Source organism: Neomonachus schauinslandi, chromosome 3 (genome assembly GCF_002201575.2).
Source record: "Neomonachus schauinslandi chromosome 3, ASM220157v2, whole genome shotgun sequence".
Lineage (NCBI taxonomy): Eukaryota > Metazoa > Chordata > Mammalia > Carnivora > Phocidae > Neomonachus > Neomonachus schauinslandi.
In genome coordinates this window covers 127,335,039-127,355,130 of record NC_058405.1, presented here as the reverse complement: position 1 = coordinate 127,355,130, position 20,092 = coordinate 127,335,039, and the positions used below count along the sequence as shown (strand labels likewise).

The 20,092-nt window shown below is 34.9% G+C and overlaps 1 protein-coding gene across 6 annotated transcripts in view; it reads left to right on the top strand.

Annotated features, from left to right (window-relative positions):
- Window positions 1-20,092, top strand: part of SCN3A (sodium voltage-gated channel alpha subunit 3) — an 87,493-nt gene that overhangs the window by 20,935 nt on the left and 46,466 nt on the right. For 2 of the 6 annotated variants that reach the window (XM_021703131.1, XM_044913663.1), the window contains exons 4-10: window positions 320-448; window positions 1,112-1,203; window positions 2,044-2,280; window positions 2,519-2,582; window positions 8,500-8,641; window positions 9,760-9,966; window positions 17,408-17,698. In XM_021703131.1, coding sequence (XP_021558806.1) covers window positions 320-448; window positions 1,112-1,203; window positions 2,044-2,280; window positions 2,519-2,582; window positions 8,500-8,641; window positions 9,760-9,966; window positions 17,408-17,698 — 1,162 coding nt within the window. Of the gene's footprint in view, window positions 1-319; window positions 449-1,111; window positions 1,204-2,043; window positions 2,317-2,518; window positions 2,583-8,499; window positions 8,642-9,759; window positions 9,974-17,407; window positions 17,699-20,092 lie in introns of all 6 variants that reach the window. The other 4 variants (XM_021703132.1, XM_021703130.1, XM_044913664.1 and 1 more) reach the window with 2 other exon arrangements.

Sequence of the window (20,092 nt, the reverse complement as noted above, 5' to 3'; positions counted from 1 at the left end):
TGTATTATATTTTAATCAAACAGTGTTGCTCTAGAGGGTCAAGCTTGATCATTATCCATAAAACACATGAAACTATTACTCTAAAGTCTAAATAGTTAAACAAGATCAGATTCTTTGGGGAAGATACTATCTTTTCAGCTTAACCCTTTATTTAGGCTTATAAGATTAATTAGACTAGTCAAGTCTTTGTAAATGGAAATATGAAATTAGATTTTAGCAAATTAAAAAACCACAGAAGGATAAGATTTGCCATATATGAAATAATGTATATTAACAGCTCAAACGAAAATGTTAATTTTTATTTGGATGCTTTTCCTAGGTACACATTCACTGGAATCTACACCTTTGAGTCACTTATAAAAATCTTGGCAAGAGGGTTTTGCTTAGAAGATTTTACATTCCTTCGTGATCCATGGAACTGGCTGGATTTCAGTGTCATTGTGATGGCGTGAGTATTTTTGAAAGTTGTTAAGCTCAAAGGAATGAAAATAGTTGTAGCACAAACCAGGTGGTTGTGACATATTTTAAATGCAGAGTTTGCTTATTAGCCAAATTAACCATATGCCTCATATATTTTGAGAATACACATTACAATACATATAGTAAGGTAAATCTATCTGGTAAGTGAGCACTAAACAATTACTCTCATGTCATATAGCCTTCCATTTCATCAAAATGAAGTTATTCATTGAGCATAATACCTCCAACTGTACTTTGATTTCTTACAAACTTGCTCATATTAGTGAAAATTACATTGAAATAAGGCAACAAAATTTTATTCCTTAAAAGCAGTTTTCAACATATGGCATCCTGAGGTCTGTAGCAATTCCATTTGTTAAACTCAAGGGGCTCTATACGCCAAACCCAACTTTCATTCTTTATTTAGTATAAACTTTGCCAAAACTATCAGTAACTCTGATTTAATTCTACAGGTATGTAACAGAATTTGTAAGCCTAGGCAATGTTTCAGCCCTTCGAATTTTCAGAGTCTTGAGAGCTCTGAAAACTATTTCTGTAATTCCAAGTAAGAAACTGGTGTAAGATGATAGGCTCCTTGTATCTCCAACTTTTCTTGTGTATTATTGTGTTGTGTGTGAACTCCCTATTACAGATACGTGACAGAGTTTGTGGACCTGGGCAATGTCTCAGCGCTGAGAACATTCAGAGTTCTCCGAGCACTGAAAACAATTTCAGTCATTCCAGGTGAGAGCTAGGTTAAACACTGGGGCTGAATTTAAATACACTGTAATAATATTTAGGTTGAAATCACACTTAGGTCATTAGACTTATTGTTTATTATTCTTGTTTGTCAACTTCAAGAATGCCAAATGATGTTTCAAAGCAGTTCAGTTCCTAAAAGTTTAGAAATTACATGCTTATTTATAAAGTCAGCCTTTCAGTTTAACAGAGAATTGCATGAGTTGTCTATAAAAATACTAGTTTTGTGCATGTGTGTGCACTCACTCTCTCATGCTTTCTCTCTCTTTTTGCATTTATGATGTAAAGTCTTCTCTTTTACAATCTGGAAAAAGCTTTACTACCATGCCTTTACTAACTTACTTGGGTTTCCCATTCACTGCAGATCTATTATGAGAATAGATCTCCTTTTATAAAGGAGAAAAGATTATTCTTGAACAGCATGGCATAGGATATTTAATATTTTAAAATTCTTTTCTCCTCTGAATTATTGCTACTTAGAGGCTGGTGTAAAGAATGGGTTGGAGGGAGATGCCTCATGAAACACAATCTGAAATGAAAAATAACTGCAAGTTCTTCTTTAGATGTTCATGACAACACATAAAACCACACACAAAAAAAGCTTCCTGCCTAGATATTTACACTTTCATTTTAAACCTCCAGAAAGCATACTATTCATAAATAAAATCTGCTTTTCATCCATTTCCCAAACCATCTGGCTATCCATAAAGCTTTGTGTCTAAATAGCCAGGCAACCATTTATGGGAAAAGAGAATGTGTGTGACTAAGAAGACATTACGGATTATGACACTCATCCTTGGATGACCTATTGCTGTCTCTCCTCAGGTTTAAAGACCATTGTAGGGGCCCTAATCCAGTCCGTGAAGAAGCTTTCTGATGTCATGATCTTGACTGTGTTCTGTCTGAGCGTGTTTGCTCTAATTGGTCTGCAGCTGTTCATGGGCAACCTGCGGAATAAATGCTTGCAATGGCCCCCAAGCGATTCTGCTTTTGAAACCAACACCACATCCTACTTTAATGGCACAATGGATTCAAATGGGATATTTGTTAATGTAACAATGAGTACATTTAACTGGAAGGATTATATTGAAGATGACAGTAAGAAATATTGCTACATTGTTAACCTTAGTGTTGCTGAATTTTCAACTATAAATAGTTGAGGCTGTGGGCTTGAAACCATTTTTGTAAATATACCTCATTGTGTCCACTTTGGAAATAACTGAGACAGTCAAACTCTCATTTATTCCCAATGTCAGTAGGATAGATATGAAATGAAATAGTTTATTCTTTATATTAACAGGTCACTTTTATGTTTTGGATGGACAAAAGGACCCTCTACTCTGTGGAAATGGCTCAGATGCAGGGTAAGAAACACAATTTTAAAAAATCTAGAACAGTTTGGGAAAAAGCAGATAGGAAAAAAATACAAGGGTATTCTTACACATATATAATAGTGATGCTACCTACCTAGTAAGTACCTTTCTGTGTTAGAGGACTGTTATCACTTCTAAACTCATGGTCATTAAAATCACCCCTCTGGGTGAAGACCTTTTCTCCAGAATTCCATAGTTAAGATATACCTGATTATAACCCCCAAGCGTGAAGACCCATAGTCTGTGTTTTTTGTAAACCCATCAGAGCTGTTTAATAAATACAGGGAACATTTTGATTGACGGGGGTATGTGTTGATGTGATAAGTTTTGCTGTGGCTGGAAAAGATCCAGAATAGAACATGATCTTCAGCAGTTGGGAAACTGCTTTGAGAGAGTTAGGTATTCTTGAAATAGCATGAAAACCCAGTGTGCAAAAGAGTCAAGGGACAGATATATGTCAAAGGCATGTCTAGGTCTACATGCCTAATAGTTCTTTTTGGTCACATTCTACAATAAGAGACACTTTAATATCTTAGTCATCCTGCTGGTCACTCATACTTAACATATTTTTCCAAGAGTATTTTAAATTAATTTTAGGTCAGGGTGTAGAGTAATTTTTTAGAAGCCAAGGATGGCAACAGTTAGTGACTCTTAAACCACAGAATTTACACAGAAGTATTTTGAGTCATCCTAGAAAATGGGAAATTCATGTGGCCATAAAGATGTAGTATTATTGAAAATGTATAACAGTCTGGATATGGTGTTTGGGGTATTATTTTCCTGATATTTTTCCTAACCTTTGTTAGGAGAATATAGTGAATAAGAGCATGAATTCTAGAGTTCATATGTATCTGGATTCAAACCCTAATTCCACCAATTACAAACTCTGACTTTGGAAAAGTGTTCTAAGCTCTCTGTATCTGATTTTATTTATTTCTAAAATGTGGAGAGTAATATTGTCTCTTAGGGTTGTTTTGGTGATTAATTACTTAATACACATAAAGCCCTTGATTTAGCACCTGGTCCATCATAAGTGTTTATTGCATTTTAGGTATTATTTTTATTATTATGATTAATGTAAAGGCCTAGATAAAATTTTGGATAAGGCTGGATGATGAATACTTTATCACTATGAAACCATAAGAATCACCTCTCTTTATTGAGTACTTAGTATGGGTTAGGTGATTTACATGGTAAAATTGATAGCCACTCTTGTTAAATATCAAATAAAATTCTAAAGAAACTACCTAACTTCAAGACTTCCTAAGAGAATACAGTAATGAAGACAGTATGGTACTGGGGAAGGAATAGATAAATAGTATCAATGAAATAGAACAGATACCCCCCCCCAAAAAAATAGACCTACACAAATGTAATCAACTAATTTTTGACAGAGGAAAATTCAATTCAATGGCGACAGGAAAGTTTTTTGAACAAATCGGGCTGAAGCAATTGGAAATCCATATGCAAAGAAATGAACCTAGATACAGATCTCACGCCTTACACAAGAACTAACTCAAAATCGTGGCTGGGTGATAGACATTGGGGAGGGTATGTGCTATGGTGAGCGCTGTGAATTGTGTAAGACTGCTGAATCACAGACCTGTACCTCTGAAACAAATAATACATTATATGTTTTTAAAAAAAGAAGAAGAAGAAGAAGATAGCAGGAGGGGAAGAATGAAGGGGGGGAAATCGGAGGGGGAGACGAACCATGAGAGACTATGGACTCTGAGAAACAAACTGAGGGTTCTAGAGGGGAGGGGGGTGGAGGGATGGGTTAGCCTGGTGATGGGTATTAAAGAGGGCACGTTCTGCATGGAGCACTGGGTGTTATACGCAAACAATGAATCGTGGAACACTACATCAAAAACTAATGATGTAATGTATGGTGATTAACATAACATAATAAAAATAAATAAATAAAAAAATAAAAACCACCGGAAAAAAAAATCAACCATAGACCTAAATGTAAAATACAAAACCATAAAACTTCTTTAAGAAAGCAGAGAATATAATTTACATGACCTCAGATTTAGTGATAAGTTTTAAACACCAATAACCCAATCCAGGAAAGAAAAAATCTTAATTAAAATTAAAAACTTCTGCTTTGCAGAGACACTATAAAGGGAATGAAAAAATAAGCCATAATTGGGAGAAAATGTTTGCAAAATATTTATCTGAAAAGAAGACTTGTAACCAAACTATACAAAGCACTCTTAAAACTCAACAAAAAGAAAACAAATAGCTCAATTTAAAAATAGGCAAAAATCTGGACACCCTACAAAAGAATATATACAGATGGCTAATAAGGATATATAAAGATGCTAAACATCATCTGTCATTAGGGAATTGAAAATTAAAACAGCAATGAGTTACTACTATATACCTATTAGAATGGCTAAAATCCAAAAAAACTGGTAATACCAACTGCTGGTGAGGATGCAGAACAACAGGAATTCTCATTCATTGCTGGAGGGAATGCAAAATAGTGCAACAATTTTGTAAGACAATTTGGCAGTTTCTTACAAAATAAACACAGTCTAACCATATGATCAAGCAATTTCCCTACTAGATATTTGGCCAATTAACTTGAACATGCATGTGAGTATTTATAACAGTTGTATTCATAATCACAAGAAACTGGAAACAACCAAGATGTCCCACAAAAGGTGAATGGATAACTGTGATGTATTCATCCAGTGAATGGATATTATTCAGTGATAAAAAGAAAATGAGGGACACATGGGTGGCTCAGTTGGTTAAGCATCTGCCTTCGGCTCAGGTCATGATCCCGGGGTCCTGGGATCAAGTCCCACATCGGGCTCCCTGCTCAGCGGGGAGCCTGCTTCTCCCTCTGCCAGCCGCTCCCCATGCTTGTGCTCTCTTTCTCTGACAAATACATAAAGAAATAAAATCTTTTTTAAAAAAAGAAAGAAAATGAGCTAACAAGCACAAAAAGACATTGATGAACCTTAAATACATATTAATACATGAAAAGAAGCCCATCTGAAAAACCTATATTTGTCTGATTCGAATTACATGACATTCTCAAAAAGATAAACAATAGAAATGATTTAAAAAAAATTGGTGTTTTTCAAGGGTTCAGGGTAGGGGGTTGACTGGGTGACGCATGGGGGATTCTTTAGAGTGGAAAAACTTCTGTATGATTCTGTAATGGTGAGCATTAAGCATTTGTCAAAACTCATAGAACTTGGGGCGCCTGGGTGGCTCAGTTGGTTAAGCGACTGCCTTCGGCTCAGGTCATGATCCTGGAGTCCCGGGATCGAGTCCCGCATCGGGCTCCCTGCTCGGCGGGGAGTCTGCTTCTCCCTCTGACCCTCCTCCCTCTCATGCTCTCTGTCTCTCATTCTCTCTCTCTCAAATAAATAAATAAAATCTTTAAAAAAAAAAAAAAAAAAAAAAAAAAAAACTCATAGAACTTAACAGCACAAAGAGTTAAGTGTATGCAAATAAAAAGAAGCATTTGTATGGTTGGGGTATCCCCGGCTGAAAAACAGAATGTAACAAAGGGATACAAATATATTTATAATGTATAAAATAACCTCACTGAAAGAGTAGGAGAACAGGTGTTGATCTAAACAACTTTGGAAGTGGAGTGTGTAAGGCAAAGGCAAAAAAAAAAAAAAAAAAAACTGTACTCTAGTTGATAAAGTTGTTTCCCATGCTAGTATGGATTAGCAATCCTGAAACAACTATCCATGTATACTAGTATTGAACAATTAAGCATATAGATAGTAGATGATAGAAGCCAGCCACTTTTGGAATGAGAAGTTATAGTTACGCAAAGGTAGGAGTCTAGAATGATATCATGAGGTGATGAAATAGGGTTGGAAACAGTATGACCTCCTGTTTAGCTTAATAGAGGCATAGATGTTTACATATTCATATACACATATGTGTTATTAGAAGCCAGATCTGGGTGCTATGTTTATTGCTAAGGCAGTGTCATTACTTCTAGGTCCTCAGTCGACAAAGCAAGGAGATATATGTGTATACATACACACACAAACACACACACACTTGTCCTGGGTTCTAATACTGTTCTCCAATAAAAGAACAAGGACTTCTTGGAGAAATCGCCGATTCTAGAGCAGGAAATATAAAAGATGAGTCTGAAGCATCTTGTAGTGCCACAAAGTAAGAAAATGCTAAAAAACAAACAAAAACAGAACACACAGAACCATAGGGTTACATCAAAGAGATACAGGAGTCAGTGGAAAAGCTCCCAATGGCTAACACTGGAACAATTTAAGCAACAAAATAAATAAAACAATTAAATTAGAACTCAAAGTATGAAATGAATATCATGAGTACCTACTCATATAAAGAAATAATTGAAAAGGAAATAAATAAATAAATGAGATATAATAGATAAATCCCCCATGCAAAAGAATTCCAAATAATCTCTGTAAATGCTCTACTCTTAAGAAGGTGGATCCTAATGTGTGGGCTGCACATAGTGACTTTTATCCAAAGAATGCAGTATGGGGAAAAAAAAGAAAGAGTAAATGTACAGTGAAGAAACCTGACAAACATTACCTCCAATCAGGTGACAAAAGTTAGTATCAACAGTGATAAGTCATATTGATCATATGTACCCTTGATATGATGTGACAATAATGATACTTTACCTCCCCAAAAATCCATCCCCAATCTAATCAAGAGAAAAATGTCAGACAAATTCCAATTGAAAGACATTCTTCAAAATACCTGAAAGTATTCCTAAAACTATCAAGATAATCAAAAACAAGGAAAGTCTAAGAAACTTTATCAGGAGGATCCTAAAGTGACATGGTGACTAAATGTAATATAGTATCCTGAATGGGATCCTGAAACATAAAAAGGATATTAGGGGTTGCTGGAGTGGTAGGAGGGATGGGGTGGCTGGGTGATAGACATTGGGGAGGGTATGTGCTATGGTGAGCGCTGTGAATTGTGTAGACTGTTGAATCACAGACCTGTACCTCTGAAACAAATAATACATTATATGTTAAAAAAAAAAAAAGAAGATAGTAGGAAGGGAGAAATGAAGGGGGGGAATTGGAGGGGGAAACGAACCATGAGAGACTACGGACTCTGAGAAACAAAGGGTTCTAGAGGGGAGGGGATTGGGGGAATGGGTTAGCCTGGTGATGGGTATTAAAGAGGGCACGTATTGAATGGAGCACTGGGTGTTATAGGCAAACAATGAATCATGGAAAACTACATCAAAAACTAATGATGTAATGTATGGTGATTTAACATAACATGATAAAATTTAAAAAAAGAACAATTGAAGAACATGAAAAAAAGGATATTAGGGAAAAACTGAGGAAATCTGAATGAAGTATGGACTTTGGTTAATAATAATGTATCAATATTGATTGAAATGTACCATACTAACATATTAACAATAGAGGAAAGTGAGCATGGAAACAGGGCATTTATTCTGGGCCCTCTTTGTAATTTTTCTGTAAATCTCAAATATTCTAAAATATAAGCTTTATTTTATAAAGTTCTACAGAAGCGCCTACTGAAGTAGCTCATTAAGTGGTTCCATACCCTTTGTTTTCTGGCCTTTCATTTTTAATTATTGATTCTTGCCACTTTGTAAAGAGCAAGACACTGATGAAGTCAGAGGCAAAAGTGTGTGGTTGCTGCCTCTTTCCCATTCTAAATGTCTGCAAATCTGACTCCTTGCATCCCAGTTTTCTATTGGTTTTCCTAATAAATTTCATCTAATAACAGTATCACTGTAAGCAATTACCTAAAGTGCTCTGGAAATGAAGGCAAGAAAATCCATCATAGACAACAACCCTGGGTTTTGAGAATTCCTATAAATCAACATCAATTGAAATGGCAATAATTGCCAACCTGACGCTAGCACCATTTCTCTCTCTTATAGCCAGTGTCCAGAAGGATACATCTGTGTGAAGGCTGGCCGAAACCCCAACTATGGATACACAAGCTTTGATACCTTTAGTTGGGCTTTCTTGTCTCTATTTCGACTCATGACTCAAGACTACTGGGAGAACCTTTACCAGTTGGTAAGTGTCTTAATCCATTAGGGCTGCTACAACAATATACCACAGCCTGGATAGCTTATAAATTACAGAAGTGGATGGCTTATAGTTCTGGAGACTGGGAAGTCTAAGATCAAGATGCCAGCATGGCTTCATTCTGGCAAAAGCCCCTTATTGGTTCATAAGCTGGCATTTTCTTGCTGTGTCATCATCTGCATAGAAGGGGCTAGGGATCTCTCTGGAGGTGCTTTTTATAAGGCATTAATCCCATTCCTGACAGCTCCACCTTCACCATCTAATCACCTCCCAAAGGCCCCATCTTCTAATACTATCACACTGGGCACTAGATTTTCAACTGGGGAATTTTGGGGAGACACAAGCATTCAGACCACAGCAGTAAGGTTCAAATTAACATGTGTGAGATTTAATTTTATGAACATAAATGAACTGACAAGTTTCAATACTTGTTAGTAAGACTCTAGAATACAGAGGAGGGTCCAGTACAAAGCAAATATGCCTAGAATCCCAATTGTTCATTCAGTCAGTACATGTACAGTAAAAACTTCTTATATGAAGGACATTCTGCTAGGAACTATGGAAGACGGAAAGAATGTTCATGGCTTTGAGTTCATAATCTAATTGTAGATATAAAAAGAACATGTGAAAATATTTAAAAATCAATTACATAAAAAATTTCAAGTTAAACCCATGGTTAATTGGGGCTAGAAAAGGAGGAAAGAAAGACGTTATCTTTAGATGGTGTAGTGTAGGCCATCATGGAAGTAGAACTCCATTGAAAGGAATTAAAGGTAGTGTTATTTGTTAATAGTGCCCCCCATTATGGACTCTTAAGATTTTCATAGGGTTTCGTATATATATCCAATATATACTAATTTGAAATGTGTGTTTGTATCAAATGACACTACAGTCAAGGCTCAGATTAATTTAAATGTTATTTGTGTGTGTATGCACACGTATGCATGCACTTACACATGTGTTCATTTTAACAGCAAACAAATCTTGGTCAAAATACACTGGATGCTAAAAAGTATTCATCTCCTCACTACCTAATTATGGAAATCAAATCTTTATTTGGGGACATTATATAAAATACTGATGAAATTATCCTTTGTTTCCCCTAGACATTACGTGCTGCTGGAAAAACATACATGATATTTTTTGTCCTGGTGATTTTCTTGGGATCTTTCTATTTGGTGAATTTGATCCTGGCTGTGGTGGCCATGGCCTATGAGGAACAGAATCAGGCCACCTTGGAAGAGGCAGAACAGAAAGAGGCTGAATTTCAGCAAATGCTGGAACAGCTTAAAAAGCAACAGGAAGAAGCTCAGGTACTGAGTGATAATAAGCAAAGTTTTATTGTTATTGTTACTGTTATTATTATTGTAAGTTTTAAGTAGGAATATTGTTGTAGCATAGAGGTCAAACCAGCTTTTCATTTGGTATACAGGCATTATCATTAGAAATAAGAGAAAGCTATTCAAACCTAAAATTATTTCTGAAGTTGAGATCAAAGGAACTTTTTGACATTATATATAAACAAATTATTTTGGGGTAGAAAACACATTCAAGATAAGGTAAACTATGAAAGTGTCTCATGAAACCTGAGGGGAGAATCTGACATTCAGTTTAATGTGAAAAGATGCATAACTGATATTTCCAACTATTCATTTTTCGCCCCTAATTATAACATTTAAGGTTTTATTCTGAAGTTAATTGATCTCAAATGTTAACAAGAAAACTTTATGTATACCTACTCTTAACCATTCTTTGGGGTTTCTGTAGCATAAAAGGTGTCTGCTACAGCCCCTGTTGGGATATCAGGAAAGCATCTGCATTAGATGACAACTTTAAATTCTCATTAATATTGAAAGGCTATTTGAGCTCAGGGCATAGTGAATGGGGCATTCAAGTCTTGAGGGAAGAGACAGAACAGTATTTGCTTAAAAGGAAAAAAAAACACATAAATTGAAGGTGAAAATCATAGGAAGACAGTAAAATCTGACTCATGGTAGTAAGAGTTCCTCTACATCTTTATCCGTACTCAGTATGGTCAGTCTTATTAGCCATTCTACTAGGTACCTCATTGTTTTATTTTGCATTTTCTTAATGACTAATGATGTTGAGCATATTTTCATGTTATTTTCTATCTGTGTAGCTTCTATTGTGAAGTGGATGTTTAAATCTTTTGCCCATTTTGTTTTCTTGAGTTTCGAGTAGTCTTTATATATCCTGGTCCTTTAGTCCTTAATGATATGTATGCTTTGCAGATATTTTCTCCTAATCTGTAACTTGCCGTTTCATTCTCCTAATAGTATTTTTGGATAAAAATTAAATTTGGATGAAGTATACTTTATCAGGTTTTGTTTGTTTGTTTGGTCATGCTTTTGGTGTTGTATCTATTTTTGCCAAATCAACATCATAAAGATTTCCTATTTTTATTCCTAAAAGCTTTTATAGTTTCATGTTTTATATTTAGGTCAATGACCCATCTTCAGTTAATTTTTGTGTAAGGTGTAATTTATATGTTGAGATTTTTTTTTTGCATATGGATATCAAATTACTGCATTACCATTTGTTTTTGTTGTTGTTTTTCTCTTTTTTAAATTTAAATTCAATTAATTAACATATAATGTATTACTGGTTTCAGAGGTACAGGTCAATTATTCATCAGTCTTATATAATACCCAGTGCTCATTACATCACATGCCCTCCTTAATGTCTATCACCCAGTTACCCCATCTGCCTACCCCCTTCCCCTCCAGCAACCTTCAGTTTGTTTCCTATGATTAAGAGCCTCTTATGGTTTGTCTCCCTCTCTGATTTCATCTTGTTTTATTTTTTCCTCTCTTCCCCTATGATCCTCTTTTTTGTTTCTTAAGTTCCACATATCAGTGAGATTATAGGATAATTGTCTTTCTCTGATTGGTTTTTTTCGCTTAGCATAATACCCTCTAGTTCCACCCACTTGCAAATGACAAGATTTCTTTTTTTTCCTTTTTTGATGGGTGCAGGTGCCCCTTCAGGTCACTACATTTATATCTTTAGGGTAAATACCTAGTAATGCAATTGCTGGGTTGCAGAGTAGCTCTATTTTCAACTTTTTGAGGAACCTCCATACTGTTTTCCAGAGTGGCTGCACCAGCTTGCATTCCCACCAACAGTGTAAGAGGGTTCCCCTTTCTCTGCATCCTCGCCAACATCTGTCGTTTCCTGACTTGTTAATTTTAGCCGTTCTGACTGGGCAGCACCATTTGTTGAACAAAATACTCTTTCTCCACTAAATTGCCTTTGAACCTTGTCAAAAATCAGTTGTCCAGATGTGAATGGGATTTGTTTATTCTGTTCTGTTCAATTGATTTGTTTCTCTTTACAGCAATACACATTCTCTTTATTTCTGTAGCTGTTTAATAAATTTTGAAATCAGATAGTTATAGCTCTCCAATTTTTTTTTCCAAAGCTGTTTTAACCATTCTAAGTCCTTTCCAGCTTCATAGGACTTTTAGAATTACCTTGTCAATTTCCATTCCATTAGTTTCTGTTGCTATGTCTTCAAGTTTATCATCTTTTCTTCTGTAATGTCTGCTAAACTATTAATCCTATCCAGTGCATTTTTCATTTCAGTTTTTGTAGTTTTCATCTCTAAAACCTTGATCTGCATCTCTTTTATATTTCCCATGTCTCTAGCATTTTGAACATACACAATATTGTTATAGTAACTATTTAAGGTCCTTTTCTTCTAATTCTAACGTCAGATCTTGATCAGTTTTAATTAAATTTTTTCTTCACTACTGGCCATATATTTCTGATTTTTTTTTTTTTGCATTCCTGACAATTTTCAGTTGAATTCCAGACACTGTTAATTTTACCTTTTTGGGGTGCTGGATATGTTTGTATTCCTATAAAAATCCTTGATCCTTATTTGGGGATATTAGTTACATTACTTATAAACAGCTTGATACTTTTCCATCTCAAAACCTTTGAAGATTTGTTAGGTAGAACTAGCAGAGCATCTAGTCTAGGGCTAACTATTCCCTACCACTGAGTGAAGATCCTTTTGAACACTCTACCCAATGTGCCATTAATGCAGTGTCTTCAAAACCAGTGTTACATGTATTTTGTTTGTTTTGGTGGTTGTTTCAGGAGGGACAGCGAATCCCTGTTACTATATCTTAGCCAGGAGCAGTAGTCCAAACAGCTTTTGTACATAGTGGCTTTTTGATACATAGTGTTTTTTTTTTTTTTCAGATGGTCAGTTCCAGATATTTAAAGCATTATTTGAATGACAAATTTATAGATTCAATGGGTAGAGTCAAAATTTAAGTTTTTAATAATTCTGAGTTAATTTGAAGATGCACAACATATAGCATTAAGTCCTTTTCTTTGAGGCATTTTTTGGTGAGACAGGGATTTGACAATGAACTGTTTAGCTGGTTACCCAGCCCAACCATATTCTTAGCATTTCTTAAACATGCTAGCTTTACTATTTTCCTCTTACCATTGGGTACAGAGTAGTATCATGGCTATATTTTAGTGATTTTATAAGGAAAGCTTTAAATAAGTTTGGTGACACTTAAAAATCTCACAAAATATACCTCATGCTTGGCAGAAAGTTCTACTACATTTCAAGTACTGAAGAGTTTATTTCAGATCACTATAAATAAAACATTTGTAAGAATGAAATATGTTATCTATTTACAGGGCAATTATTTATTTCAAAGTTTTAAATGAATATGGGAAATAATATTTGTAGATTGTACATAAATGTATTTTATAGCATTGGATTATTCTATTATCCTTTATAAAAACAGACAAAGCAATGTGCTTGAAAATACTATATAGATATATAGTACAGGAGTTAAGAGTACATTCTGAAATTCAGTCACTTTAGGGTAAAATATAGCATCAATTAAAAGAGTAGTATCTTTTAAATTTAGAAGTAAAAGTGCACAATGTCTGTTAGAAGTTTAAAGAATCTAATTATCTACATCCTAATTAGGTCAACTAAAAAATGTGCATTCTTTTCACTTAAAAGTCAGTTACTGAATTCCAGTGATCAAATCATGATTTGGCTCAGCTTTAGCTTCATATGTACAAAAATTTAAACTGATCCTAGGGTAAATGATCCCAGTGTTTTAATTTGGACTGGGATGACACAGTACCAATCCAATTTTACCTCCTTATTGAGAACACAGGTGACAATGTGCAGTAAATAGCCAGTACTGAAACAGAGGAAGGTGTTGGAAGCAGACAGAGAGGGAGACATAGTCTACCCATGAGATCATTGGTGCTCCACTGTAACTTATGTCTTGCTAACCACCTGTCACTCTTCAAAGGTACCATCTAGCCAATGACTTCATGAGGCCTAGCATCTCTTCCATTTTCATTTAGTATCTGTTGAAGGACCTCCTAGAGCTAGTCTTTGTTTCGACATGAAAAAGTAACAGTAAGCTCAGTGAACTCACAAATCAAGTGTAACTTTAAAGGATGATTGAAGACAAAACCCAACCAAAAAAAAAAATGTTTTACACTGAATCATCATAACTGTGCTTGGCATTTAATTTGTGGTCTTTAAATGCCTAATCGTGCCCAAGACAGCATATCCCATAGCAGTGTATACAACTCTGATAGGAAAAATTTAATAGGAAGCTTTGGGACAAAATTAGAAATACTGGCATTTAAGAGAGCCAATATAATTAGAGGTAAAATTGAAACAGGTATTATAGTTAATGTCTTGTGATTCTGAATGGGCTTTTTAAACTGGATTTATGTTTTAAAGTGAAGTGTAATTACAAGCAGTCACGCGGCTTTATTTCTTAAGGACACACAAACACAGTGAGTTATAGAGCTTACATTGAATCACACAGAAATGTTATAAGAAGAACTAGGGCACCTGGGTGGCTCAGTCGTTAAGTGTCTGCCTTCAGCTCAGGTCATGATCCCGGAGTCCTGGGATCAAGCCCCGCATCGGGCTCCCTGCTCTGCAGGAAGCCTGCTTCTCCCTCTCCCACTCCCCCTGCTTGTGTTCCCTCTCTCGCTGTCTCTCTCTCTGTTGAAAAATAAATAAAATCTTTAAAAAAAAAAAAAGAAGAAGAACTAAATGTTACTCCTTGAGTAAATATTAAGCATATATTTGTTATTTGTTACAAGAGGAATTCATCAAGGGGGTGCCTGGGTGGCTCAGTTGCCTAAGGATCTGTCTTTGGTTCAGGTCATGGTCCCACGATCCTGGGATAGGGCCCCATATTGGGCTCCCTGCTCAGCAGGGAGTCTGCTTCTCCCTCCCTTTCTGCTGCTCCCCCTGCTTGTGCACTCGCTCTTTCTCTCTCTCGTTATCACATAATTTTTTTTAAAAAAGAGGAATTCATCAAGCCAGTGAAAGCAATACTCTTAGTCTAAGTAAGCAGGACATTGGTCTTGTCACAGAGATGGGTAGAAACAGGTACACAGACATAAGAGGTGACAGGAAACATCTGCCTTTGAGGGAATCGGCAAATCACTGGCAGTGGAACAATGACAGATTGAGTTGATGAGTGACACAGAAAATGTGTTGTGTCGGGAGGTTACCACTGTTGCCTTATAAATGCTTTAGTTTTGAGTTATTTGTACAGTTATCCAGAATAGGTAGGGAAATCATGTCTTATGCAAAACAAATTCCGGAAGTGATTTAAATGAACATGAGTTTCAGGATTATGGCAAAGGAATATTACCACCACTCCCTTTGTTTCTAACTACAAACAAGTCAATAAATGATTAATGCTATGTGTTGCACTGTGTTACTGTGTATACAAAGTGGAAAGAATAATTAAGGGCTTTATTTGGATAAAAATAAATATATGTATATTCATTCTTTCAACAACTGCTGTACATTATGTATCTTCTATGTATCAAGCACTAAGCAACTATATTTAACTTGCTACAAATAAGTGCCTCATTTATTCACTTTATTTTATATATATTTACATTAGCCTCATTCATCTTTACAAAAGGCCTTTAATATTTCTCATCTTCTACTACTGACATTAAAAGTGATACTAATAATCAAGAATTAAATAAAAAATCTGGTTATATGACTGTATATAATTCCGTAAATACCCAAATTCTGAATTACTGTTCCATTTAATTGCTAGGCATTGTCTTATACTGAGTCTTAAATTGAATATAGTATTTAATATAAACAAATATCTGTTTTCCATTTTATGTACATTTTACATTGCTTAGCCCAACACATATTTAATACTATACGTAGTACTATGGTTCCCATCCCTGGGATCATGACAATCCTAGAGAATTTGTATTTATAGCACCTTTAGATTTAAAACTTTTTTTTTTCTTTGTAATGTGTTGAGATGAGATTCAGAAATGGAAGCTACTGTGGAGGATTTGCTTCTCCTCAGGAAGAAAAAAACAAAAAGCACATGTTGTCATACTCATTATAAATTTTATCTTCTTTCCTACAATGTTCCTGTTATACAGACCATTCTGACACATAGTTTCTTACAATATCTTGAAAATTCAAGTCTATATATGTCTTATTCTTCACCCACCCCAGTGTCTGAGACAATTGACAGAATGCCCTTTTCATCTCTATTCACCAAACACTTACTGGACACTTTTCATGTCAGGTGACATACTAGGCAATGTGTACAAATGCATTTGACAAAATTCCTATCTAGCATATATCTAGTGGAGAAAATAAAACAAAATGGGTAGATAAATTAGAGTTGTTTATATTTAGTAGTGACATATGTAAAGAATTGAACCAGTATTCTCATAATTTAATCATTTCCACTTCCATGATCATATTTAAAAACAGGAATATACTTAATGAGAACTCAGCTTTGATAGGAACTATATCACTGTTTCATATCCTCTAGTCATGGTTAGATCACTTCCAGTCTAAAAATACTATTCATTACAAAACAATTTGCCATGCTTCACCTTAGAGCTGGTTGTTTCTTTAGTACATGCAGAAATTCAAAATGATTAAATATACTTAGTGCTGAAACATAAAAAGAAAATATTTAAAGATCTTATAATCCCTTAAATGATTATTTCAGGTACTTATTGATTGATATGTTAATCATTTGTTATTATTTATAACAGATAATTTATAAACATTAAAAAATTTAAAGCTAAAATGCTATGTAAGAAATTAATCATGTTAACTCTGGAATTAACATAACCCCAGGGCTGTGAACTATAGTACTAAGTGTAATTCAAATGAAGGAAGAGGTCAAACTAGCCAATATATTCCCACTACTTCTATCTAGTGGTAAAATAATACACACTTTAAATTCTTTGAGTTCACAAAAAGGGAAAAGAAAAAGTGTTAGACCTAGATTTAGAAGGAAAAAAATACCACTCGGTTGTTCACAATCACACGTGGGAAGAACAAGCCTGTGGATGGAATTGGAATAGTAATCAGACCAGCAACCACCACTAGGAGAACATTTGCTTTTAAAATGTAGAAGATATTTTTAAGAGAGAAATTTTCCTTGAAAATGAAGCTAATCTCAAAAGAGTTATTTTTTTTAAAGACTCTCCAAGAGATGCGCCAAACCAGACTTTTCCTGCCTTAATGCATAGGTTAGCATATTGCTTTATACTGTTTTAAATTGTCATTATTAAGTAAACTCTCTAAGACACAATGTAATGACCAGAAGACACAATGTTTACCTATAATTAGTAGTCTTAATGGCAACATTTGTACATAGTCAACTCTTTCCAAAATTACTTGTTGTAAACAGTGCCTGGCTTTGTCTTAAACAGGCAGTTGCAGCAGCATCAGCTGCTTCAAGAGATTTCAGTGGAATAGGTGGGTTAGGAGAGCTCCTGGAAAGTTCTTCAGAAGCATCAAAGTTAAGTTCTAAAAGCGCTAAGGAGTGGAGGAACCGAAGGAAGAAAAGAAGACAAAGGGAGCATCTTGAAGGAAACAACAAAGGAGAGGGAGACAGGTTTCCCAAATCTGAATCTGAGGACAGTGTCAAAAGAAGAAGCTTCCTTTTCTCCATGGATGGAAACAGACTGAATAGTGACAAGAAATTCTACTCCCCTCATCAGGTATGGTTTTCTATGAAGTGCTCCAGTTTGTTCTGTCATTGCTATTGCTTTGTAATTACTGTATTTTGTTTTGGTATATTTTTGTAATATCTGATATAAATGAGGGACAAGGAACTAACATTTAACATGATTATTTAATTTGTATCATAAGCTGTCTTTAAAAGAGACTTTCATTAAACCATAATAACTTTTAAGGCAATCAGCTTTAAACATACTCTATTTTGAGGCCATGTTTCTTAATTTTCTGTTTTTGGGGGGTAAGGAGGGTAAAACTTACCTATCAGACTTCTCTCTTCAGTGAGAGTTTACAATCTCTTGTTTACCTTTTTCATTTTGAGACCTCAAATGAACTTATTATCTTTGGATATGGGTATCTGCCTTTATTATCTGAAGTTGTAATTGCCACATATGCATGAATTTTGAAAAGAAATGTCTCTGGATTTTGCCTTGATCTTTTGATATGTGAACCATGCTGTCATAAGTCTCCATTACGCTGACATGGTGTCATGCTATGAGACATTAGAATGAAATGATGACCTAAATGCTCTTGGAAGAGACCTAAATTGAAGACAGTCTATTTTTGCTCTGACTTAATGCCAACTACACAGTTCTTCAGCATATTTTCAAGTCAAAGAGGGAAAGTAGTTTTAACTGTTTGTTAATACATTTTATGGGTTGCATAATGTAAAGAGTAAATAATTATGAAATCTGTGGTAAGTACAGCTATGACTTTGAACACTATTTTGTTCCAAAAGAATTTCATGTGCCATGAATTATTAACTCTCTAATCATATTAATCTGGGTCAGAATTATACCCTAAAAATAATGCTTTGAGGGACACTATATAAATAAGATAAAGCAAAAAACTATATATCCACCAAGAGGTATGATATCCTTCTTATAAAGAACAAAAACTTTTTTAAAAATTGGAGTGATAAGCACAAATTCAGCATAGTGTTTAGCTCTTGGTTGGGAAGAAAGAGCATATGCAAGTTATCAATGGGTGTTTATTTTATCATTTGTATTGAAAATGTAAATAAAATTTAAAAAATAAATAAACTCCATATTAATAATTTGAATTCTCATATTAGGAAAAAACAGATGTGCACACATGAGAAGTTAAAAGATAAAAACCATTTTCTTCCAGATAATGCCAATATCAAGAGATCTAATTATTATCTTGCATAAAACAATTATAAAGTATGGTTTAAATAAGTACCACACATTTGGGATTAACTGGAAGCTCTACTGGGCAAGTTAGTTTCTCTGACCAGATTCTTTTGGCTTAAACTGTTACCTTGATATTTTAGCATTATTAGGACTATTAGGAGTCATTAGGATTAGGCGTATTTGACACTATACCATAATGACTGACGTCACAGAAGCTTGTGTTCATATCTCAACTCCCAAGTGAGTACTGTTACCCTACTCAAGTGACTTGTATTTTTGTAAGATTTCTGTAAAAGGGGGTAATAATGTCTACCTTAAAGATTTGTGAGAGATTAAGCAATATATAGAAACCTTATGTGACAAAGAGTAAAGCTCTTATTAAGTTAAAATTGGTGAATGATTCCAAATGAGGGAAACTAAAAACTTCTGAGTAGTTGCAATTATCACATAGGTGTATGCACAGTAGCAATATTTACATGAGCATATTTATATGTTTTTGAAAACAGTATTGTTTCCATCACTGTTTCATCACTGTGCTCAAATAGAAACTGGATTCAGCCAATCAACGAATATTTATTGACCACCTACTATGTGGCAGAAATAGTTCTAGAAAATGAAAATACTTTGTGACATCATGGAAATTTATACTAAAGAAGAAGCCAGACAATAAATAAGATAAATAAGTTACAGACTATGTTAGAAGGTGATAAGTGCTATGGGGAAAAAATAAGCAAATCACAAAAAGGGGATCAGGAGCACTAAGTGGATGTAAAAATTTTAAATAGGGTGGTTTGGGAAGTCCTCACTGTAAAGGAGACATTTAAGCAAAGATTTTTCAGGAGGCAAAGGAAGAGACTATCTCATTGAAGAGCATCCCAGACTCACGGAAGAGCCAAATGTAAGGCCCTGCCACGGCAGTATGCCTGGAATGCTCAAGGAGCAGCTGGGAGGCCTGTGGTGAGTGAACCACAGACAGGCAAGAGCAGAAAGAAATTAGGTGGCAGCCAGGGTTTTAACACTAAAAACAGAATCAGTATATACATATGTTACATGTAGTTCATTTTATAGTATTTGTAGATAGATAGTAGGTAGGTAGATAAACGGACAGACAGATGGGAGAGATGTCAAAAGTAAAAGAAAGATCCTATTAACACTGATATTTACAAATCCCAGTAAAAACAGGCAGGGAGCATAACATAACTCATAAGCAAAAATATACCAGAA